Genomic DNA, 25,823 nt, shown 5'->3' with positions numbered 1-25,823 from the left:
TGCACCAGACGAACAATTGCAAATATGTCGTTGTCATATTTGTCAAGAGATTCCGATGCTATCCCGGCCGCCCACCAACTGTCGGCAAAAGCCTCTCATGCAGCTCTCCATTGTGATTTCACTTGCATTTTCAAAGGAATTGGTATACGTTGTCTCCGTAGTAAACGCGAGGAGTGGGGTACCAGTGCATTTTGACAACCAAGTGGTAAATTCTTTATTTTTTAGATTGAAAATACTAGTAATGTGTTCCACAATCAAGCACTCTCTTGTCATACTTACTTTCTTATATTATGAGGCGGCCATCGTTATCAAGCCTAATCGCTCACGATGGCGGTCTCCTGCATTCCTTTAAATTATAATTTCGTTAAAATTAATGAACAATATATATTATGTCATTTAATTTTATTGCTTATTTTACGACCACAGTATTGTTAATATTTGTTATATATTTGTTAAATCTGTATATATTGTATATCTCTGATGTGAATGCAGAAATAAATTAAAATCAAATCAAATCAAAGAGTTTCTCTTCTTTTACTTTTGTATGGCACTTAAAGGACAAGTCCACCCCAACAAAAAGTTGATTTGAAAAAAACTGAGAAAAATCCAAAAAGGAAAACACTGAAAATTTCATCAAAATCGGATGTAAAATGAGAAAGTTATGACATTTTAAATTTTCGCTTAATTTCACAAAACAGTTATATGCACATCCTGGTTGGTATGCAAATTGGCAGACTGATGACGTCACCCACTCACTATTTCTTTTGTATTTTATTATATGAAATATTCTAATTTTCTCCTCCTTATCAAGTGAAACAAAGTTTTATTTCTCCCAAACATGTGGAATTACCATTATTTTAACAGTTTATGGTTAAGTTAAGTTGGTCCTTATTGTCACATCTGTAAAAATTGATATTGTATTATATCCAAACAATAAAAAACAAAAGAAATAGTGAGTGATGGACATCATCGACTCTCTCATTTGCATATCGCTGAGTTGTGCATTGAACTGTTTTGTGAAAAATAAGCAAAATTTAAAAATGTCATAACTTTCTTATTTTACATGATCCGATTTGGATGAAATTTTCAGCGTTATGCTTGTTTGATTTTTCTCTATCAATTCAAATCAACAATTTCCTGGGGTGGACTTGACCTTTAACAATCATAATAAAGGGACTGTCCCCTTACTCCATATAGCGTCGCGTTTAATGAATGATACATTATCAAAAGTCCTTCGAAAAATCAATTATTTAAGATGAAAAACTTAGTACTGGTTTCGATGTTTTTGTTTATCAAGTTTAAATACTACGATCATATTTCACACACCCATGCATGTGCAATTTTTCTAAAAAACTTGTACAATATCGTAAATAATCAAAATTCTTCATAATAATGCGACGAGTGAGCTTTTTATAGTGAGCAATTTGCACTTGAAGAAAATATTGTAAAGTCCAAGGTTATCGGTGCAACAGAAACATCGGTGCCCAATATTATCCTCTTGAAGGATCTACAAATTGAAGTAATGCTTTGTAATGTTTGCAGTTTTCTTACATATAATTTATTCTAATTTTTTACAGCCCTGGCTACTGTAACAATGACAACAAAATCATTAATTTTTATTCAATTACAATTGAACGTAAGCCTATCCACGTTACCTCCTATTCTTCTTTCGTTTACGTATGAGATTTCAAAGACGTAATATGACGCTTTCTTGACAGATATTTTTTACTGGCATGTCTAGTATAAAATAATAATTAAATATTTACACATTACTCTGGTTTGGACTTTGCTCTGCAATCAGCATTTCACACACGTAGATTAACACTCAGAATATGTTGACTTTGAATGCGATTGACATATTGTGACGTCACAGTTTGTCTAAGAAGTTGACCTACAAGTTCAAAAAGTTTAAGTTCATGGCGCACAGAGATTATTGACTGTAACCTCACTTGAATCGTCGTGTGGAAAATCTTTCAAAATTTTTAAATACTCGGGGAAATTTCCAATGTTAACAACAACAATGACTAATACAGTCGGCTTTGTTCTGTCAAGTGATAATGTTTTTTAAGAAATTATATTTTCTGCCTTAAAAAAATATTTTATAAAATTCAGTGGGGTATGTATATAAGTGGCTAGGGCGCCCCCGATCCGATTCGACAAATTATACATATAAATTATACATGTACAATAGCTTTGGCAACTCTGCAAAGGAAATTTAATTGGTGTCTTCAATCTGTCTATCTGACCATGCTGACGGTCAGTCGGATCGGGGTCGCCCGAGCCACTAACCCGTCTCTGTGGTCTAGTGGTTAAGGCACCGACATTCAAAGCTTGGCGCCCGGGTTCGATTCCCGGCTGAGAATTTTTTTTTGGCATCACCAATTTTTCCTAAGGGCAGATAGCTCTGGGGAACCCTGATTTAAGCTACGCCTACCATTGTTCTGAGTTCATTCATTCCTTTCACTATCATTATATATATATATATATATATAATATATATATATATATATATATATATATATATTGCTATATAGATATATATATATATATATATGTATATATATAAAGCGTCCCACAAAAAACGAAACCGAGATTTAGCGATGATTTATCATAACTTAATCATAAACACAATAGACAAATGACCTACCAATGTAAAGCTTAGAATCTCCTCTTTCATCTGAAATTACTTAGCTTATTCCTCATTCACGCATGAATGAGCAAAAACAATTTGAAGAAAGGATACCAAAACTCGTTTGGCGGGGGGTATCTGAATTTCAAAAAGAAAATCACATGCCTAAAAAGTTAAATATTTTCTCTTTCATTTGATACCTTAATCACAGAAAATGGTCGAGAATTTAAAAAGTTCTGTTCCCTCGAAACAATGCTTGTATTTCCATAATTTCATTAAATCTACGTGTTCTCACTGGCTTCCCACAGAAGCTATCGCATGGTTAACAAAGGACTTAATGCATGGCTGATCGTCAACAAAACGGAGTGTCGAGTGAGTTTGATTAACGCTAGCCTGTAAAACCTCTTCATTTTATGAAAATTATTGAAATTCAAGCCTTATTTCAGATAACCAGAACTTTGTTATTTCTCGAACATTTTCTGTAATTGAGGTATCAAATTAAAGAGCAGATATTGAACTTTTTAAAAATGTGGTTATCTTTTTAAAACCCAGATACAGCTCGCCAAGTGACTTTTTGGTATCCCCATTTCAAATAGTTTTTGCTCACTCATGCGTGAATGAGAAATAATAGTAGTAATTTCAGATGAAAGAGGATATTCTAAGCTTTACAATGGTAGGTCATTTGTCTATTGTATTTAAATTATGACAGATCATCGATAAATCTCGGTTTCGTTTTTTTGTGGGACGCACAGTATATAATAGAGGCCCTTATATATGTGTCTGTGTATATATCATTATATACATATATATATATATATATATATATATATATATATATATATATATGTGTGTGTGTGTGTGTGTGTGTGTGTGTGAGGGTGTGTGAGGGTGTGTATGTGCGGATGTGTGTGTGCGGGTGTGTATATATATATATATATATCTATATACATATATATACGTGTGTTCTTAAAAAAAATCCATTGGTCTCGTCAATTGCTGATCACGGTGATGGATGGCTGAATTATACTGATGCATCACTCTTTATACAGTTATAGATATTAATCAAAAGATGGCGTGCTTCAAATTTAGAATGGTAATTGATATTGATTGAAAATGTTAGCAGTGTATAGTTTTGGTCAAAGTGTGGATTTTGAGTTTAATAGATATTTTCTTTTAGTTTAAGAAATTAAAATGGTACGGTGGAACGATAGGACATGATACTTTTTTGCGCCACGTGCAAGTAATGCTATGAGTCCACTGGGCGGCGCGCTAGTTGGTGCCAGTTCGCGCCAATGCAATAGCAGCCAATGTTAAGTGGATCCCCTCATTTCCATTTCTCTATTATTTTCATACTGCCTAGCAATAACCGATAATGTCATTGTAATAATGTTCATCCCTTAATTTGGTTTTTATTTTTATTAAACATAAAATGTGTTGAACTCAACGATGTACACCCTAATGGCAAAGTCTTTAGGATCTCTGTTTTTTTTTTCACTTTCCACTATTATAAAAGAATAAAAATATGGGGAGGGTTTATCATAGGGATTTACTATAATATTGGTGATTCGAGAGACACTTGTGGCACATGCAAGCAGATGAAGGTAATAAAAAAAATCAGGAATTTGTGTTTAATTTGAGTATTATATATACATATATCATATCAAAATGCAACCAAAAAAAGAACTCCTATTCAAAAGTTTCGGGGCTCCACCCCCCCCCCCCCTGACCCTGTCAGGGGCCCTTAACCGGGTCCCCTGGCCCCATGTCATGCACTGAGGATGTTCAACTCGCTTCGCTTGCTTTGCACGTTGTGCTTGGGACGCAACAGATTCCGATGACGAATTGTGGCGCTTCAACATAATTGAGTACTAGTATACGTCTGATTTATCAGTTCAGTATCATTTTGTGAAATGTCGCCATCTATTGTTAAATTTCGGAAGTGTGACGTCATCAATTTTCATTTTTGCATATGTCAGTACTTTTGATACCATATTTTGGTAGAGCATGATGAAATGCCTCCACAACCCAAATTTGGTGGGAATCGGTACGTGTGGGTCGTAGATATGACTGCATGAATACATGCTAATAATTAGCCCCGTTGAAAACAATGTGTTATTTACTTCAATGGGGCTCATTATGTACTCAATATCTAATGCCCTCAATTACCGATTCCCACCAAATTTTGGTAGTGGGTGCTTTTCATCATGCTCTACCCAAAATATGGTATATAAAAACGCTGAAATGCAAAAGAAAAGTTGTTTTGTGACGTCATCACTTCGGTACTCTATTCACTCACAGCTCTTCAAAATATTAATGATAATAACAATAATCAAAACAAAACAAAAAACCCTAGGAAAGAAACCCCTCTATAGAATTTGTTTTATCCAGTGAGAAACTCGTAATTTTGATATCACAAACATTTAAGCACAACAGTTTACCTTTGTATAATCGTGTTTAAAATAGCCTTTAAGGAATAGGTTTTAATCTTAATTCATTTCTAAATGCATTTCAACTGAGTAGCCCGAACATTCAACAAAAGTTGCTCTTCCAATGAGCCTTGAAATACATCAACAAATTTTTTATTATTAACGTTAACTTGCTATTATTACATGGCCCTGGGAACAGTGGCGTAACAGGCGGGGGGGCAGGGGGGGCAAGCTGCCCCCCCCCCTGGCGGATATCACCGGGAAAATAAAAAAAAAACGGGTAAAAAAAGAAAAGGGAGGGAGAAAGAAAGGGAAAGGGGAAGGAAAGGGGAAAAGGAAAGGAGGAAAAGGAAAGGGAAAAGGAAAGGGAAAAGTGAAAAGAAAACGAAGAAGAAAAAAATATCTTTAATAGAAAAGGAAGGAAAGCGGGAAAAGGAACGAAAGAACATTTGAGAAAGAACAAATCATTCCGAAATAGGCCTATGTAATGCAATAGCATGATGGGAAATAAATTAAAAGATGACAAAATGGCAAGCAATAGCGGGAAATGAAGGTAGAATGGAATTAGTCAAAAGCTAAATTGGAAGACAAAGAAAAGAGACAAGAAACAAAAATTAATAAAATGACCGGGCTGCCGAGGATAGAAAATAAAGAGCGGGAAGAAAGATGGACTGCATACAACATTGTGCTATATAAGCTTGCTAAATTTTATTCAAATAAGCTACCGGGGCTTTGCCCCAGACCCCACGCAGTAGGGGCTCTTCATCTATAACCTTCAAATGGCTCTATATAACGCCCCCTGTAGGGACTCTTCCTACATTAAGCATTACGTACAATCATTGGCGTCACCAGGCGCGGGGGGGGGGGGGGGTCTTGGTTCCACACCTAAGAAGAAACAAAAGAAATTATAGGAGACAACGTATAATGAAATGACTGGAAACAATGCAATGTGTTATTTGCTGAATATAATGGATATCTATCACATAATTAAAATTTAATTTCAATAGGCATTTTTTTTCCAGCTCGCTTTGCTCGCTGGCGACTTTTGACAAATTTTCCCACATTGCTATGTTTTGCCCCCTCAAAATATTTGGTTCAAATGGGTTGAATAAATGCGTGTGTAAATGTAGATATATACCCGCGATCTGATTAAAAATAGCGGCTATCTGCGAGGTTTAAATGGCTTTGATATCAAAAAGTTCAGGGGGCTCCAGACGGACCCCAACCGCATAGCACTGCCTTATATGAGTATGGAAGGGTTGGGCCATGTTCCCCAAAAGTTCTACAACCAAGATAAAAATGGAGGAAAGAAAAGCAAAGCAAAAGTGTAGGATATGATTTTATTTACTGAATATAATGTCAAAAAATATCTCAAAGTTAAATTCTCATGAAAATGTGATTTTTATTCTCGCTCGCTTTAGCAGCTTTGTAGCACATGCGCCATACTGCGCCTGTCGTTTTTTTACTCTTCACGCTACTGCCGCAAAGAATCATGTTCACATGCAATGGCATACAGACCACAAAAAAAGGGAATGGAAAGAGAAAAGAGTGAAATATATCATGTCAAATCTATCACGAAATTGGATTTTTGTATTAAAAATGTCAAAACTTTTGCTCGCTCGCTCGCAACTTTTTGTTTAAAGATAAAATCTGCCTGATACGCAATGTCTGGCCTTCTCAAAATCGTCGCCTCATTACACCATTACGCCTGTTCATACCATGATATGACCGGGAAATTTTTGGCTCTTGCCCCCCCTGACCACCGACCCCTGTTACGCCGCTGCCTGGGAAGCGGGGGTGCTGGGGGTGCTTCAGAACCTCCAAAATTTTCCTTGTGGGTGCTGCGTGTGTTATTTTCCATTGGCAACACCCCCTGGAAATCTGGTAGGTATGATGAATGACAGAATGAACGACGTTTTGTAGAAACCTCCCCCCACCCCCGCTGCAGAATTTTCCTACACAGTGCTTGAAATAGTGCTTAAATTCACCCTTTTTCAGATCGGAATATCAAATATTTTCAGCTCGTGCTCAAGCTCGCATTATTAATTAATGTAAGAAGATACATAATTACCCATCCTTTTTCCTGATTTACAAAAAAAGGCTAGAGTGTCCTGTTTTTAGGTCTGAAATCTCAATTTTGTTTCCGCTCATGCTTCACGCTCGCATCAATTGTATTGTTAGATACCTATCCTGTTCATGAGTAGAAAAGTGCTCAGAATGTCCCATTTTTAAGTCTGAAATCGCAATTTTTGTTTCCGCTCGCATCAATTTTATAGTTTTATACTTATCCTGTTAATTATTAGAAAATTGCTAAGAGTGTCCCGTTTTTAGGTCTGATATATCAATTTTGATTCCGCTCGCGCTTCTCTCTCGCATCAATCGTATAGTTATATACCTATCCTGTTCATGATTACAAAAAGTGCTTAGAATGTACAGTGTTTAGGTCGGAATTGTTGATAAGTATCGTCTTCGTGGGTAACTGCAAACAGTATCTGATCGCGCTCGCAGTAATTATCAAAATGTTCAATTTTCAGGACAAAATACATGAAATTTCCCAAATTTTTTGCTCTGGGAAACCTTGATTTTAGCTACACCTACCATTGTTCTCTTCATCCATTTCTTTCACAAAATATTTAATAAAAGAGTTGCCAAAGCTGTTGTACATGTATAATTTCTCACATTTATATATATATATATGTATGTATGGTGTGTGTATAAAAGAACAATGGAAAAGTCAATTGTGCCTCTCCCAACCTTGAGAGATTTCAGCCGATGTCAGCATCCCCACTGAAAAAAATCGTTCCAGGGGCAGGCCCTGTATTATTGTCACTAAAAGAAAGGTGCATCATAATTTCCATCACACCACAGATCTATTTATAATTTGGTGATATCATGACTGACGTGTAGTTGCTCATGACATTGATATGGCAGCATGGTGAGAAGGGTCACACTTATCGAGTCAAACAAATTGAATCCCGTGATTATTCTATTTGACCTTTACTGTTAAACAGTCAAACTTTTATAATATCCATAGACATGATAAAAGAGGCAGTTTCTAATATTTGATAAGCTGGAATTTAGATGATTTTCAGAGAAAATCGTAAAGTTATTTTTCGGGGGAGAGGTAAAAGATTTTTGTTTATTGATAATCACGTGATTAGTAGGATATGTGGTTCAGCAACATCCTGTTTGCATTCCACTTGTGAGGCTGTAATCTTATACCGTACCCGGACGGACATAGATGTCGATCGGGGGGGGGGTGTATATCCCCCCTCCCCGATATTTCATGTGGGGGATATCCCGTGCGAGAGTCCCCCAATAATTTAAGATCGAACATCATAGTATTTATGATGAATCATATGGTAAGTTTGATCGTGATGATAAGGAAGGTGAACAAGATGATGGTAGTGTTGATTGTCGTATGCATGATGACCATCATTTATTTTGTCGCATTCTCCCATGTTTATTGTTTTTAAATGAAACGAGAAACGAGAATTAAAATTTAAAAGAGTTTATAAGAGAGAAATAATCTTGAAACCCGAGAAGAGTCCCTAAAATGACTCATTTTCAGGTAACTTTGGCAAAAATTTAAGCTCGCGCTTCGCGCTTGCATTATTGATGTAGTCCTGACGAAGTACCTAGTATCATTGTAAAAAAAGCTAACATAATGCCTAAAAAACTTCAATCTCAAGGACTATCTCCCATGCACACTGGCATATAGATGTTGGACTTGAGGGTCATGGATCCATAACAACGTCTCCCGATCAAGAAAAGAGAAAAGAGAAAAGAAAGAAAAGGAAAATAAAAAAGGGTGAACTATGATATTTTCTCAAATATCATGTCAAAAATCTATTACAAAATTGGGCTTTTAAAAATCCGTCACAGAAAAAGAATAATGATGATAGTAATAATAATGTTAATAATAATAACAATAATAATAAGAAGAAGAAGAGGAAATGAAGAACAAATTGAAGAAACAGAAATCAATGATGATGAAGATGATGATTATGATGATGATGACGGAGGTAAAAAAGATGATTAATGTATCACTTTTATGAAATGTTAAAACACTCGGTATAGATTTAAGTGTATATATTTTATTCCATAGTTCTCAAGAAGGGGAACCAGGGAAAATTTGATTTTAAAACAAATAGAGAAGTACAAGTGAATAATAAAAAAAGTTTGAAAAACATCTACAGCTGAAACTTTATTCTGCAAAAGATATACTAATTCAAGAAGCTGACAGTATATTAGAATGCTCAGCTGAAGTCGTATCATGTTGTGTAACCACATCAATCGTTAAACAATGAATTCATCGGGTATCTTAAAGACAAACTTCCTTATTTCTTATAACAATGGCAATATAAAAAAAAAGGGGGGATATAACGAATAATTCCCCTCTGAAGAAAGCCTTATGTCGCCATTCAGACTACTCTCACAAATAAAGTGTATCCGCTTCATGCACCCCTCGAGATACTTATAGTGCGCATGCTCATTATTATTATCGTTAAAGTTACCCAGTATAGTTTATTGATGATGCCTTGTATTGTATCCCCAGGGGGGCACTTCCATTGACGAGTGGATACCATGCGCGACCGTGGGGTCTCGAAAAGCACCCTAATCAAGTATTTTCCATATTCTGAAAATGCACCCCTTAACAAATATTGGCGTGTGAAACCCTACCATTAACAAGTATTGGAAACAGAACGATACCCTTGGCAAGTATTCCCTGAAATGAACCCCTAAACAAGTACAGCGATATTTTAACTGTTATAAATTATGTCACGAACGTCGGTTTTACCTTTACCTACATCATTGGGTTTAGTACGGCCCCACCTCCCAAACCTCGCGCAAATCGTACTCTAAACCCTTTTGTGTTGACTGTTGGGGCAAAAAGTACATCCTTTATAAAACATTTTAGTTTTCTTATACCCTCGCAAATTTGACCCTAAACACGTAGCTTTCCTAGCAAAATAGATACCCTTTTTTCATTATTTTAGTGTTTTTGACACCCTTATTACTTTACGTACGTAACGTGCCCTTGAAAAAGACATGCTTTTTTGGGTCGCGCATGATATCCACTCGTCAATGCAAGTGCCCCCCGGATTGTATCAAAATCGCAACGCAGTATTAGTAGTTGTTGTAGAAGTAGTCAAGTAGTATCGTAATCATCCTTATAATACCCCCAAAGTGATGGCGTTATATTAAAGGCTGCACAAGATTTTTGCGAGCGGGTAAACATGAAGAAAAATTGGTTCTCGTCGACAAACGGTTGACCGAGGGGGTAAAATGGATCGACATAGACTCCTCAAGAATTTGACAAGCAGAAGAAAGGTAGGGGAAAGGAATTATAACACCCCCCCCCCAAAAAAAAAAAAAAAATAATAATAATAATAATTAATTAAAATTAATTAAAATTTAAAAAATAATCGACTTTTGCCTCCGCCCCAAACATAGAGGATCAGCATAGGAATTGGCGTTGTTGTTTATTCGGCCAGAGGGGCGGACTATCGGTCTGTTACAAAATATTACTGTTCAAGCTGAAAATTTCCTCGTATTTCAATCAATGTCTATCGTATTTGGCACACACATTGGACATATTTGCCTTTCTTCATACGTACTTGATACATTGCCATTGTACATATGATGTAATGCATGTATTCAATGGCTGATGTCTCATTTTAGTGGGAACAAATATTATCAGAGCTGGGGTCTTGTGAGCAGTGCAAGTTACAAGGAAACTCGTGATGAGGTTAAATTATGTTTACCAAACTTTACCTTATTGTAAAAAGTTTGTAAACAGCTGGGAAATTCCAAATCTGAAAGGTTGTACATTTTAATTCGGCAATTCCGCTTGCATCATGTTCGAAACCAGAGTTGTATGCAGGTACGCATAGGGTAGTGTGATATAACTACTTTAAAATCGCAATCCCCAAAATAAAATTTAAAAAATTAAGAAAAAAAACTCTGTGCTTTACTCGTATTGTAATTATTTCATCGATCAAATAATCAATTAAAACTTATACCTGCCGTATTGAATGACTGATTCAAGAGACCCCCCCCCCCCCAATATTATTAATAGGAAAATAGAGAAATATCAGTGCGGTTTTTTTTTCAGAAACACGTACTTGACATGTGAAGTGGTGGCCCATTAATGTGAAACAAACATTCCTAATAATTACAAAAGTATAGGAAGATTTTTTTTTCATTTGTACCATGCACAAAATGATTTTATTGAGAGCAAAATTTTTCAATTACAAAATCGTTGACCATGACATTGACAGTTAAACATGCATCTTTTCCTCAAGAAAAATCTAGATCCAATCAATTAAATGGGATCTTCTAATTAAAAAAGAAGAATCAACTACAAACCTTCATTGTTTCTAGTGACGCCCACCAAAAAATGCAGGAATTAAATGAAAGGTGGAAGATTGCGTACTGAAATGATAATATTCTAGAAAGTCATCGAAGGAAATTTAAAATACACACAGTAGCACTTTATATTTGTACACTACTACACCTTGAAACCGTCACAAATCTGTATACAGGAGTACAAACTACAATTACAGACAATTCTTTTTATACAACTGTTCGAACTTACGGAAAACGGTCAATAATTCACAGTTTACAAAAAGTTAACACCGAAAAGGCGATTTCAGTAAGCTTTTGAACTCTCATGCGTTTGAGTAGGCGCTCTAGGCAAACGAGTATGTAAAATGACAAATTAATTTACAATCATCTTAGAACCTTTCATATTAGACACAAATAAACAAATAGCGTGTTTATAGTCATCATTACATATTTCAAAATGGCAGTGCTTATATCTCATCTCTCACACACAAGCAGAATTCTCAGCTACTTCCCTGGCTTTCTCTTTTTCTTTTCCTCCTCACTTATTTTCAACATTTCTTTCCATATTTACATCTTAATCACAAGTTGAAATACTATCTATCGTGTAACATTAACAAGTAAATCTTATACCCGAACTGAAACATCTCACAATAGAATAAAATAAATCATTTTGAATACTATTTGAGCTATTAATCGTAACGACTGTACATAAATCAACGTATTGCAATACATGTTCATACTCCAAACATTCACTTAAAGTCCTTCGTATATCCAACAATAATGGAATACTGTATACAATATAACAGCCTTTCAGAATCCGTATTCTCTCGAAATCATAAATAAATAAATATCTCTGAAAATAAATACTTACAAGCGATCTTAATTATCACTGTTAGAAGAAATAACCAGCAAATTGGCTACACAAGGAAACGAATATGTACAAAATAATTCAGATTCGAAAATGCTATTGTTTTAGTTTGGCAAGTCCAGAGTAAACAATGATGAAATTATTAAAGTTGGTAATATATTATCCGTCAGGCGAACATCACTATGGAGGTCAATATATTATTTTAAAAATAATTGACCAGGAAAAAGTTCTTATTTAAAAACTTTGAATAAGTTAATTTGAAAAGTCAGGAGATTTGAACTTCTACGTAGAATTTGATTTTTATTATGGAAGTTTCACTATCTTCAATATCAGATTGAAATACATGTTTGGTTATATGTAGAACGAAGTCAGAAAGTTGCGTAGGCAGTGCATAGAAGATGAGTAATTTGTGACTCATGTTTTCCCGCCTAAATATAGACAGTGACATCCCTTTGCTCTGTAATATAATAAGAAAAATAAAATCAGCTTCTTCATTTCACAGGCTATACAGAGCAAATTCAAAGGAACGATGCAAAGCATATTCTACATCCCAGATTGATTTTAATTTTGCTTTTTCTTTTGTTCAATAATTATATCACGTGAAACTCCCCAATCTCTTCGTTAACTGTATTGCCAGACGTTTGTTTAGTTATCAACTAACAGGTATATAAGATAACACTACGATATTGCACGCGAATATAAATACTTCAATATTGTTGACAAGAATGTAACGTAGAGGAAAACATATGTCATCATTCTAAAACGAGGCAGCATAACATATCTACAAGTTCATGTTCTAAAAAACAAGAAATGTCCATCTTTTTACATCAAATAATCATATAGACTAAGAATACAAACGTTATATAAAAGAAAACCTGATTCATAACTTATTATGAAAAGTTTTGAAAACTTTATATTTTTCTCGTTTTTCTTTTCTTTCAAGATGAATACAATTGAGCCAATAATTTTATTGTAAAAGAGATAATAAAAGAGTAAAAAAATGGAAGCATTGAATGAAAGATTTTGTAACACTTCAAAAAACACATACATGTATTCATGAATATGTACGTTCTCTCCTATTATATTTCTTCTCACACGATTTTAAATAAAAATCAGGTGACAGCCGGCAATATCGAGAAACATGTCAAAGTAATTTTAGTGACACATTCACGTAATAATTATCATTTGCAAAATAAAAGGGTTATGTATTGCATTAGTCCATGTAGTTTAATAAGTATAATATGATATAATAGTATTTTTTGCTATGTAGTTTCAACCAAATGAAAATGATAAATTGAAACATATCTTGAAGTTTTTCGTTTTACATGATTTTTTAAAACAAACTTAGAATTTAAATTTGTTATGAATGAGAAACTGACGTGATTTACAATTATAAATTCCTCTTCATGGATTATGTTTTAAACATTAGCGTCAAGTTCTGATAATAGCACACTATTAGAGTTGAATAAGGGTTCGGCGGGTGGACTCGGGGCTGGACATATCACTACCACTGCTGCTGTTTTCTGATTTGATTGACATGGCTTCACGTCCACACGAAGACGAACCAGATGAAGAGTGATTGGTGCCGTCCATGACCCCCTCGGACAAGCCAACGAAGTTGAAGAGTCTAGTAGGTGTCACAACTTCGGTAGTGGGCGTATCCAGGCTTGCCACGGTATTGGCGCGACAGGTGGTAGTGGTGGTACAGGAGGCTGTAGTAGCTGTCTCCTTGTTAACCTTGTTCTTACGGCACATAGCCTTATGGGCCTCCAGGATGAACTCCAGTTGTTCTTTCTGCTGCTGAAGTTTAGAGATCTCTTGTTCTAGAGTGGCGTTCTTTTCTTCCCAGTCCTCCGTTTCCTGTTGCAACAAAAGAGAGGAACGTTGTAATTAACCTCTTAGCATGCATGAAAACCTTTTCAAAAGTGGTACTTCCTGGCTTAAGAATATCACCTTCTTTTAAAAGAAAAGATGGACTCTTTTAGTGGAACAATGGTCCACTCACATAAATCTCTCAATTACTTCTTCCGGCGGACCAGTGCCCCTATCAATATCACACAACATTGTCTGCCAAATTAAATCACATATCAAAATGTCAATTTATTAAGGTAATGTTTCAATTCATCAATAGTTCAGCTAAACCCTGAAAGTGTGTTTACAACCCGTTTCATTTCATGCGGAAAGTAAATTTTGACAGATGGGCGTCAGAATGAATTTACTCTGACCATTGCTATTTTACAATGTTTACTTGTGTTTCTTTTACACATCCTTGATCATTGCAATGTTTTGGGGTTGCTTTGTATGGCACTTTTTATTTCATGGGGTCTATGATGAGGAATACTTACATTGATTAATGTGTTGGTATGATCGACCCGTCGCTGTCTACACTTGGCAGCAGCTAGTTTGTTCCTCTCTCGACGAACCCTTCTCTTTTCACGTTCATCGGGTGTTAACTGAAATATAAAGAATTGAAAAAAAAAATACAATGATTATTCATTCATTCTATGTTTTAATCACGGTTTCATAAATCAAGGAATGGCAAATAAACAACTAAAATGAGCTTTTTATGTAACATTTAGCACGTAAAGGTCTACGATTCTGACGTACTGTATACCGAGTTGATTTGCATGTACATGCATGAGCCTTTGACGTCGAGACTCCTATTGTATTCCTGCCTTGACAAGTTAATGATTGATATGCTTATCACCTTTGTAAACATTCCTTGTCGTGATATCACTCAGCATGATAAGAGATAAACTATTAAAAAGGTAATTTGAAAAAAAAAAGACATTTTGTTTTTAAGAAAACAATTATCCTTGCAAATATTCAAGAGAGTCTTATAATTGATTCCTTTCGCAGATTACTTAGTTTTTTTTTCTTCATGCCTGTAAATATTTGATAGTTGTTGTTTTGATTCAAAGCAAACATCATTTTGTTTTCAAATCACGAAAGACCTTGGCACCGGTCCACTGGATCGTGTCAGGGATATATTCCACTATAGAACCTGATTGTTTGGATAAGAGAACAATCTGGATGAATATGAAATGATTGGCATAAACATCGAGCAAATCGCTTTGCGAATGGATGCAAATCCAAATCACGTCTTAAGTATATCAAGTTGTTTTAGATGAATTCACGAAAAACACGCGCTTGAATTCGCGTGTGATGATGCTGGAGATGAGCCAACGCACATAAGGGATACATCAATGAAATTTGCAAGAGAGAAACACTTTTCCTTCCTATATTCCTCTAAACGTTATTGATGAGTTACATCCCCTGTGCCCTTCACCCTCCCCGTTCACCCTTACATTCTTGTGTTAGTCTTTTCACTACTTTTCCGAAACCCTGAGCATTGTATGTAGAATTGACAGTGACTGGGTCTACTACTTATAATCACTTATACAACGAGAGAACACTGTCGTACTCACAGGAAACAATGATTTAGACACCTGTGAGTTTACATAAGAATTGTTCAATTAGCCCAAGAGTCAGGCACATAAGAGTCATAGCGCCACGCGGTCTGGGCTTGCCCCCCTCCATCTATACTATATCAACTACCCTGGTAAAAAACGAAAAAAAAAATCCATGACTCATTCAACCATTCTCTTTCGTGATTAAAACTTGCGGAAGTTTGTCAAATTTGAGGGGGAAAGGCATGAAGCGAGAGATCTGGGGAATTAAACCACGATAGTCGAATTAGGAGAGTTTCCTCAGTCAATATTCATGACGCAAAAGTATCATTTTATCCAGAATTAATCGTTGTTTACAAGTGTGGAAATTGAGATTTAATGAGTGAAGAGGGAGAAAGTCAACACTTTTTCATTTCCAGTTGCGCTTAAAGTGAAATCGAAGTTTCTATTGATCGTGTGTTAACACCACAAAATGATGGTGAATTTATGACTGGTTTCTTCAAGTATTTTAAATATTTCCTTGCTTTGTTTACATTTTCGTGTTTATTTAGGAGGCTTTTCCTCTCGAAAATCTTATCAAATATGAAAGAGAAAGATAGACACCTTGTCTAGATCACTAAAACTCGTATTTCATTAAGGGTATCATACCGAATGTAAGCAAACACTTAATTGTCGGATAACTGCTAAAAGCTGATTAATCGGCAACCTTTAACAGCTCTTCAAACAAGGGTCCACAATATTGTCACAATTACATGTTTCTTTTCTCGGTTTCCCCCTTCTTGAGAGTTTCCTTTGAAGTGCGTTGTTAAACAACCAGTACAGAGATAAATTTGCATTGTGGTATAATTGAATCGAGAATCGTTTCAGTTTATGGGGCTTAGAGGTCGGTCTAACTCTTTACGAGAATACTTTGAAAAGGACGTGAAATACCAAAACGAGAACAAAGGTTTCTTTAGGAGGGGACGGCCGTTGGTGCAGTGAAGTATGAGGAAACAAATTTCATGTTGCGAGACCAAACTTCAGTTTCTTTTCAAAGGAAATGAAGCAGATCTAAGCCGCATACAACACAGCTTCACAGAATGTGTCCTATAATACAAATTGAGCCCTGTATTCATAGCTTTACATTAACACAGACAACGATTTAATATAATTTACCATATATTGCATGAAAGGTGTGCCCTTCTCAAAATCATCCCATTATAACCGATTTGAATCCAGAAAACTAACCGAATCTAATCATCTTACATTGTATATTAGTACTGGTAAAGAAATAAAAAAGGGTTTGCATGACTTACATTTCTACTTACATCGTCATCCCTCATCCTTCTGCGGGGGCCTGAGGAAGGGGACATCCTGTACATGTCCATATCGCCCCTCTCCCTGGCGATCCTCTGGTGGGGATGGTGGGGATGTTGACCCCCTATACCACCTCGCACCACAGCAGGGGTGTGGTAACCATTGTGGGATGATACAGAAGGGGGCACGAAGCTACCTCCGTGTATGTTGTTGGGATGTTCAAGCCAAGATCCTCCAGTCAGTGAGGTGGTTGGGGTGATGACCGAAGTCGGGATGGCATTAGGCAGGGAGGTGACTTGGTTGCTCATTGTTGGTGCATAGCTTGAGATATCCATGATGTCTTCAGAGGCGGTATAATCCTGTAAAATAAACAGACAAACATTAACAAATGGTAATTTGGTGATGGTTGGCAAAATTTCACACTTAATATAAAATGTTAGTGTGAGAAAGAACATTGTAACAAAGACTCGAGTACTGAAGATAGCCTGGAGAATAGAAAGGAGACGGGGTTTTGTTACTGAACACTCACTGCTTCCACCTTGACGAGCTTGGCCGATGGGTACATAATAGCCCGGTGATACATGTTAGCTCACCTAATCCTTAGCCCAAAAGCCTTCAGCTGACAAAGAAAATCCGCCCAAAATGTAGTAGAAGAACGAGAAATGATCAAAAGATAATGGAGATATAAATCCTTTAAATTCCTCTAAAATAATCCCGAAGTAAATGAATACGAAGAAAAAAAAGGCAATGCGGTTTGGGGATGTGTCCTGCTCTGTACCCTCTCACACCGGCGAGGGGGAGGAACGACCTGTTCGAGAGCGTTGGCTGAACTAACCATGTGAGCCGCAAGCTCAGGATTTTTGGTGAATTCCAAGTCAGTGTTAGTAGAATAGCAACACAGACTCTACAAGCGGAAGTCACATCAGGGACTAGCATATCGCTTTACAAGAGATTGGTGTAAAGTTGAGCATTTGCCAGACTTCTTCGAGATTCATCGCAAACATGCCTCTCCAATTTTTGAATGATGCATTTATTTGAGAGGTGGATTGTTCAAGTTTGGTAAGAAAAGGAAAGGGTCTGTAGATTTAAGACTGTAAAGATGCCCCCTCACGAGGAGAAGGAAACTTAACGGAAGTTCATGACAGTGACGGGGCCAAGAGTCTGCAACGGGTGACGCCAAGAACGAGGCAGAAAACATTGAAACTCTTACTCATTCTTTCCGATATAAAACGTTTGTTTAGTATTTATTTCTTTCCCTTCCCTTTGCTAATGTACGTTGTAACGTGTACAACTACAAAACCCAATCCATGTGATTGTGAGTCCTGACTGATTTTTTAAATTACAATTTTAACAGATAGCACAAGCCTATTTCGTATTTGTTCAAGCTATTGTCATTCAATATGGTTCAATATACAAAATCCAATTATAAATATAAAGCCCAGATATAAACCCTTGATACATTATATTTTGCTCCTTTGCTTAACTCCTTTTTATGGACGCCTGAGTGGCCCTACTTTTATTCCGCTGTAATTTGTTTCACTGAAGAACCAAGGAGCTAATAGCTCTATGGTAGAACTTTGCTGCATAGCTGAGCTCACTCTGTACATACAAATGGCTGAAAAGGGATTTTCGTTGAATAGGGTTCACAGAGCATTGTAGATAGGTCACGCTGTATTGAAGTGAAAATGGCGAGATCGAGGTCGTTCTAATAAAGCACCTGTTATGCTGCACATACACAACGGGTTGTCGGCCTGGAACAGATGCGACAGGATTTGGATAGCACTGCATACCTCAGTGTGCAATACGTCCCTGGGAAACTGGCCAAGTAAAATCTGAGTTGTCTAGAAAACTTCGCGTGTCTAGAACAGTATTTCTCGAATGGTAGGCAATGTTATTTTTTGTCATTTTAACATAAATAAACATAATCATTCTCTTACAGATTAGATTAGAAATGTGACATCAGGACACCCCCCCAAAAAAAAAAATTATAGCTGAAAATGCAAAAACATGTCTATGCCAAAATCATGAATGCAATAAATGAAGAAAAAAATATTAACTATTCTTCCACCCAAGCTGAAAGTAAAATACATTTGTATCACAAAACTCAGTTTCCAATCAATTTTAATGTTTACATGAAGGCTTAAAGCCTGGTCATATTATAAAACCCCGGGCGGAGATGATATTTTTGAAGAACCTGTACAAGTTCGGTAATGCACCGACATGTGAGATAAAGATCAGGATGTATTTTATATACTACTGGACCAATGACATGCTGTTAACATTTCCATACAATCTGAAAATAATATAAATTGGTAAAATCGTGAAGTGAAGTGACACCATGTGCATCACGAAAACATACGCATCTTGATTGATAGAGCATGATGGGAAGGGGGAAGCGACATCCGCCATCATCACCATCCTCCTCCTCCTCTTACTGACCGCATCCCCCATCCCATCCTACTTCAACCACTATCAACATGCACACCATGGCACTGTACACAACTAACCTCCGATGTAGCGGGCATGCAACCAGACGCCATAGTACCAGCAGTCAACAAAAAACCATCATCGGCTGGCATAGTGACTGTTGGGTACATCACAGATTCAGATCTTTCTCTTGAAATTCTCGGGTCTTCTTAAGCCCAAAAGTCCCGGGTTCGTGTATCAGTAGAACTGCGAATTGAATGAGATATCGAAAGTGAACTTCCTTAGTGACGAATAACTTCCGCGGCTGCGATTTGTGGTCTCTCTTTTTTCTCCGAGATCGAGCGATGACTAGTAGATGAGTCACAAGTTTGAGCGTACAAGCGATGTATGGGGTGTTCCCGATGGTCGTGCACGTTATATGCTTGGCGAGCGAATTCGCGACTGCAGTGAGCTATTTTTAGACACATACGAAATACACGGAGTTTGACACACTCGCACGACTCCGTGCTTGATATAGGAGCTGACTTCAAGCACTAAATACGACGTCGATAATATATGAGTGAGTTCTGCACACTACACGCTGCCTCGACCTCATGAATATATCGTGCTCGACCAATCGGTGGTCGAAAGAACGGAGTAAATGGATGTATTCGTAATTAATAAATTATGAAAATAAGACCTGAATCGAGAGTCGAATGGAACATTCTAGCATCATGAATATTCATGACGAACGGTATTCAACGGCCTGACGTCACAGTAAGCATAATTTATCGCGACCTTACCGTCGACCAATCAGCGAGTGGCTCGCGATTGTGACGTTGCAGGTTTACTTTGTTTACTCGCCGTTTCCATAACAGAAACCTAGTGGTATTGGAAACACGTGTATACTAGCTTTGTTGTGATTTTTTCACTATTCAAAACAACGTTTTCTCCGAGGTGATGATAAGTTATTACCAAGAATTTCATAGGAAGAATTTGGACCATCATAAAAGATCAAGAGGAATGACCGCTTCCGGTTTTCTTTTCTATCCCATTCTTTTTTATATTGTTTAAAAATGCATTCGATTTGAATTGATTGAAATAACATTGCACCTATCTGAGATGGGTTGAGTATAGAATATGAATAAAATCCTGTATCGTTTGTTACTGTTAATTGATTTATACTACCAATGAGTATTTTGTTTTCGATTTATATTGTTTCCATAGCGTATTGCATTTAATAAATGCCTGCGTTAACCAACCAAAATGTAACATGTTATAGTGAGAATTAAAAAAATAGTGATGATGAATTGTAAAACAGAATGATATAAATAAGCATGATGATTATATACGGAGCGTAATAACAACGACAATAATATCAATCAAAATCATGTTGACGATGATAATGATATATACTAACGATATTGATAAGGAAGTGTAAAAAAAACGACACAGGCCCAATTGAATTAAATACTGATATCAAATAATTCATAATTAAACCCAAATCCGTTATCATCTGATTTTGGGGACAATTTGATGTTCTGTTCCTTTATTTAGTATTCTTTGGGACAATAAATCCCCACACCATTCTAACATAAATAGGCCTACCTTATGAAATGTCCAAAAATAATTCCACTATATATATAATCATGCACGCAGCAACGCGTATATCCAAAAAGTATTATATTCCAGAAGGTTAATATGCTACTATATTGCAGTTTGACGTGGAGGACGGAGATGAAATAAATCAGCACTGTTACTGGTAGGCATCCTGGTTTAATACTGGTCTCGACTTGCCAAGATGTTTTGGACACTTAACGCTGGCAAGATCTGAAATTTCGAAACAAAACTAACTGAAGGAAATCCTGCTATGGGATTACCATTTCTGAAGAACAAAACGCAATAGGATTAGTTCGTTCCACCTTGTATCAATGAAACTATTATAACCTATCAAGCCACTCGATGAAATCGTTGGGTGACATGTTTTCAGCGAAATTCTTATTGATAGCATGGTGTGTGTGGGAGGCCGAGGACATGAAAGCGCATGCCGATTTACTATACGTTACTGTTATCAAACAAACCATTCAGGCGGACTTTCTGAGAAACCACGAAGGAGAGCCATCGGTCGATACCCTCTGATTGTCCTTTGGTGATTCCCCTACCACCAGCGAAGGATGGGCGTGGTCATACCCCCTCATGACTCATGTTACAGTAAACGTGAGGGATACCCCAATAGCCATTCATCGCATTCCTCGCATTTTAGAGTAGGTGTCGTCCCACGTGTTGTACTGTTGCGTGATTAATAACCGTAATGAGTTATTATATGGATATGTGTGCATGCAGAATTATTGTTGGTCATTGTTAAAAGGGTGGGGGTAAAGGCGTGTCCATAATATGTCACCTTGGATTCATTATCATGATGATAAAACTATTGTAAATTGCTAATATTGTATAAAAAACAAAAACGCTGAAAATAGAACAGCGGATGAGGAAAACTGGCGTAATGATCCAAAAACAATTGAGGGGGCTATATAGATAATGGCGTACCGCATAATTGCGAGCGAGGGAAGCAAGCGAGCAAAAATTTCGACCTTTTATATCAAAAATTCATTTTGTGATAGATTTTGACATACTATTCAGAAAACAGTGTCATTATATATTTCACCCTTCTCTCTTTTTTTTTTCTTGGTCATGATTTTTTTCTTGGGTGGTTGGCTCTTGCCAAGCCAAGCCACCCCCCCCCCATCTGTACGCCAGTGATAAGGAACAATATTAGGAATGAGGTATCAACCTCGGGATGCCAAAATGTTTTGGTGTAAATACTAATAGTATTCTAGATTGACTCATGTATACAAGCAGTTCATATTTGTTTTCCCCCCACTCATACGCAAATAGGCAATGAGATGACTCTCTACTGTAATAACCACGTAAAAAAAAAAAACAAATCGGGCGCACAGTTCACTAATTATTGAGCGCTTAATCATCTCGAGATGATTAGAGGGATTTTTCTGATTTCTTTTTAAATCCTGAAGAAAAAATGAAAATACTCCAAGATGAATGCCATGTACATTTTACAAAGTTGTATACAAGTCCTGACTATAGTTTGAATTATCAAAAAAGTATTTTTTCCACATCAGATTTTAACTCACCAGAACTTGGCGCTGTTTGAATACTAGGATTCGTTGAACGTAATCTCCCTGTGTCTGCAATTCTTGTGTATTATGACCACCAAACTTCTCCTACTTTCAATATTTATAATAATCGAAACTAATTGATTCGGCACGGTGTTCAACCGGGTACTGTGTCTTCCGATACAAAGTTCAATATCAACCCGGAATAATTTAACTAAAATGTGTGTTTTTATGTGCGTACTGTGCAAAGGAAGTAAAACAAAGCGGAAACAGTAATTTACAGAATAAAATTCGTATTTCGGTCTCGCTCCTAAACGCATATACATGTCTCCTGTTACAACAATAAGGCCATAATGAGGCAAAGTAAACTGGCATGCAGGATCATAAAATGGGCGGGGTAATTTCACCACTCCTCTCTTTCCCCTATACCCCCCACCCATGCACCCCGTCGCAAAGAACAAGTTACTTTTGGAATGGCAAGATTAAAGGGGAAGTTAACCCTGAAGAAATTATTTTGTATAAATGCCAAATATATTAATAAAAAACAATGGTGAAGATTTGAGGAAAATCCATTAATACATATTTATTAGAATTTTCAGTTTTGTTTATTTGTGACGTCATAATACGAGCAGCTCCCCATATTATGTTATGTAAGAGAAAATGCATAAATTTCAATTTTTTTATTGTTCACGATAACTAAGTATCAGTGGAGTTGGGTGGAATGATTTGTCTGTTGATATACAGTGCGTCCCAGAAAAAACGAAACCGAGATTTAGCGATGATTTATCATAACTTAATCACAAATAAAATAGACAAATGACCTACCAATGTAAAGCTTAGAATCTCCTCTTTCATCTGATATTAATTCCATTATTTCTCCTTCACGCATGAGCGAGCAAAAACCAATTTGAAGGAAGGATACCAAAAACTCATTTGGCGGGGGGTATATGAATTTCAAAAAGAAAACCACATGTCTTAAAATTTCAATATCTGCTCTTTGATTTGATATCTCAATTACAGAAAATGGTCAAGAAATAACAAAGTTCTGGTTATTTGAAATAAGGCTTGAATTTCAATAATTTCATAAAATGAAGAGGTTTTACAGGCTAGCGTTCAAACTCACTCGACACTCCGTTTTGTTTACGATCAACCATGCATTAAGTCTTTTGTTAACCATGCGATAGCTTCTGTGGGAAACCGGTGAAAACAGTTTATTTAATGAAATTATGGAAATTCAAGCCTTATTTCAAATAACCAGAACTTTGTTATTTCTTGACCATTTTCTGTAATTGAGGTATCAAATTAAAGAGCAGATATTGAAATTTTAAGGCATGTGGTTTTCTTTTTTAAATTCATATACCCCCCGCCAAATGAGTTTTTGGTATCCTTCCTTCAAATTGTTTTTGCTCACTCATGCGTGAATGAGGAATAATCTAAGTAATATCAGATGAAAGAGGAGATTTTAAGCTTTACATTGGTAGGTCATTTGTCTATTTTATTTTTGATTAAGTTATGATAAATCATCGCTAAATCTCGGTTTCGTTTTTTCTGGGACGCACTGTATAATGAAGGTACAATGAAAACCATTTTCATTTTTTTGAGAAAATGACATTTCATTGTTACTACACAATATTGGGGAATCTACTCGCACATGACGTCACAAATCAAAGCATTTAAATTCTAATAACGTTCTTACCTTTTTTTAATCATCATGGACTTTCCTCAAAAGATCACCAATATTTCATTTTATATTTTGTCTGCTATTCATTCTACTTTTTACAGTCAAACCTGTGTTAGTGATCTCCTCTCTTTTGCAGCCGCCTGCCTAATAGTGACCACTTAACCGATTTCCATGGAGACGTATTATGTATTATAAGAACCTGTCTGTATAGCAGCCACCTGTCTATAAAGGCCGCATTTTTTGCTTTCTTTGGATAACCACTGTATACAGGTTTCACCCTATTTCTTTTTATGTTGTTTTTGTTTTTCCTCTTTTCTTTCCCTTTCACTCCATCATCTCCATTTATTGCACCCTCTTCCTTGTTCTTTCTCACAAAGTCATGTTCTTCTTTACTTCACTCCCTCTCTTTCTATCTTTCTTTCTTTCTCACTCTCTCCCTCTCTCTCTTCCTTTCTCTTCCTCTTCACCTCGCTGTCTTCCTTCCTCTCTCTCTCCCTCTCTTTCTTTCTTTCTTTCTTTCTCTTTCTTTATTTCTTTCTCCCTTTTTCATTTTTCCCGTTTTATTTTTCACCTTCCCGGATAAATTCTCGAGGAGCTGCACAGCAAAAACTGCGCTGTTAACCGGTGTACATAGAGGACCACACCAGTTATTTTACATCGGTGTTAAATTGACAGTGTTAGTTTAGCACCTATAGGTGTTATTGCAACACCTTTGGTTGTTACATGTACACTCTTTGGTGTTATATTCACTCTCTAGGGTGTAATTTTAACACCAGAGGGTGTGGTCCTCTATTAACACCCACTGGTGTCAGTTTTAACACCACAGTTTTTACAGTGTGACTGAGCCAACACCCCCCCCCCGGTAATACGCCAACAACTACATCAGTGTACTTCCCTGATGCATGCTGGTACTTGCCTGGTTGGAAAGAGGAAGAGGAAAAACGTAGCTTCCGGTAAATACCACTTGATATCATTCAAAATAATGTGAACATAGTGCTACCATAATAATGATCATTGACGTAACCATAATGAAGCAGGGTGGGGGCAAAGACGGAGATGATATTTCGCCCGGAATTTATAAACATTTACATTGCTAATTTTCATACAAATCCGCTGAGTGTGCCAATTAAGTCCCTTTAAGTTCTGTATGATGTAAAACAAACTCCAAAAAAAAAACTTCCTGAGTGATCAGCCCGGTCGCTTACATAATATTCTTAACAGCTTTCATGAATTTCTCTTATCCCAAAACAAACTCCTGCACAAAATTATTGGGGCTTCGTTATTTAATTTCCACTGAGTTTTTTTTTTGTAACATAACTGATTCCTCTGAATGGCCGGAAGAGCTTCATACCATAATTAAACCCAACATTGACATAGGCTAACATTTTTTTATCCCGATTTCCTTTACCCAAACCATTCATGCAAAGTTTGCAGCAAAATCATTATGAAATGTCTAAATTCAGCCATTAAATAAAGTCCAAAAATATCGTTTATTCTCTTGGCAACGCGAACATACCAGAATAGGGAACTTTGTATTGATATAAATCCAGTACCCTGGATACATAACAGACAGACACAAAGGACAAAATCGCACAAATAGCAAACAGTGGGATATTTCGAAGGCC

The 25,823-nt window shown here is 36.4% G+C and overlaps 1 protein-coding gene across 11 annotated transcripts; it reads right to left on the bottom strand.

Moving 5' to 3' along the window:
• Positions 1 to 11,526: 11,526 nt before the first annotated feature.
• On the bottom strand, positions 11,527 to 22,613 carry LOC129264693 (protein FosB-like). Of its 11 annotated transcripts, none has more exons than XM_064102307.1 (5): positions 22,536 to 22,613; positions 19,488 to 19,653; positions 16,980 to 17,339; positions 14,620 to 14,727; positions 11,527 to 14,134 (listed from the first exon to the last, which is right to left on the bottom strand). In XM_064102307.1, the coding sequence occupies exons 2-5, from the start codon at positions 19,575 to 19,577 to the stop codon at positions 13,730 to 13,732; spliced, it is 963 nt and encodes a 320-aa protein (XP_063958377.1). In that variant the 5' UTR covers positions 19,578 to 19,653; positions 22,536 to 22,613; the 3' UTR covers positions 11,527 to 13,729. The 11 variants fall into 11 exon arrangements, with proteins under 11 accessions (XP_063958377.1, XP_063958378.1, XP_063958376.1 ...); XM_064102308.1 differs by lacking the exon at positions 22,536 to 22,613 and adding an exon at positions 20,995 to 21,392 and having other exon boundaries at positions 16,992 to 17,339; XM_064102306.1 differs by lacking the exon at positions 22,536 to 22,613 and adding an exon at positions 21,267 to 21,392.
• Between the last annotated feature and the right edge of the window lie 3,210 nt (positions 22,614 to 25,823).

Source organism: Lytechinus pictus, chromosome 7, assembly GCF_037042905.1.
Source record: "Lytechinus pictus isolate F3 Inbred chromosome 7, Lp3.0, whole genome shotgun sequence".
Classification (NCBI taxonomy): Eukaryota; Metazoa; Echinodermata; class Echinoidea; order Temnopleuroida; family Toxopneustidae; genus Lytechinus; species Lytechinus pictus.
The sequence above is the reverse complement of the archived record's forward strand: the minus strand, read 5'-3'. Positions and strand labels throughout refer to the sequence as shown.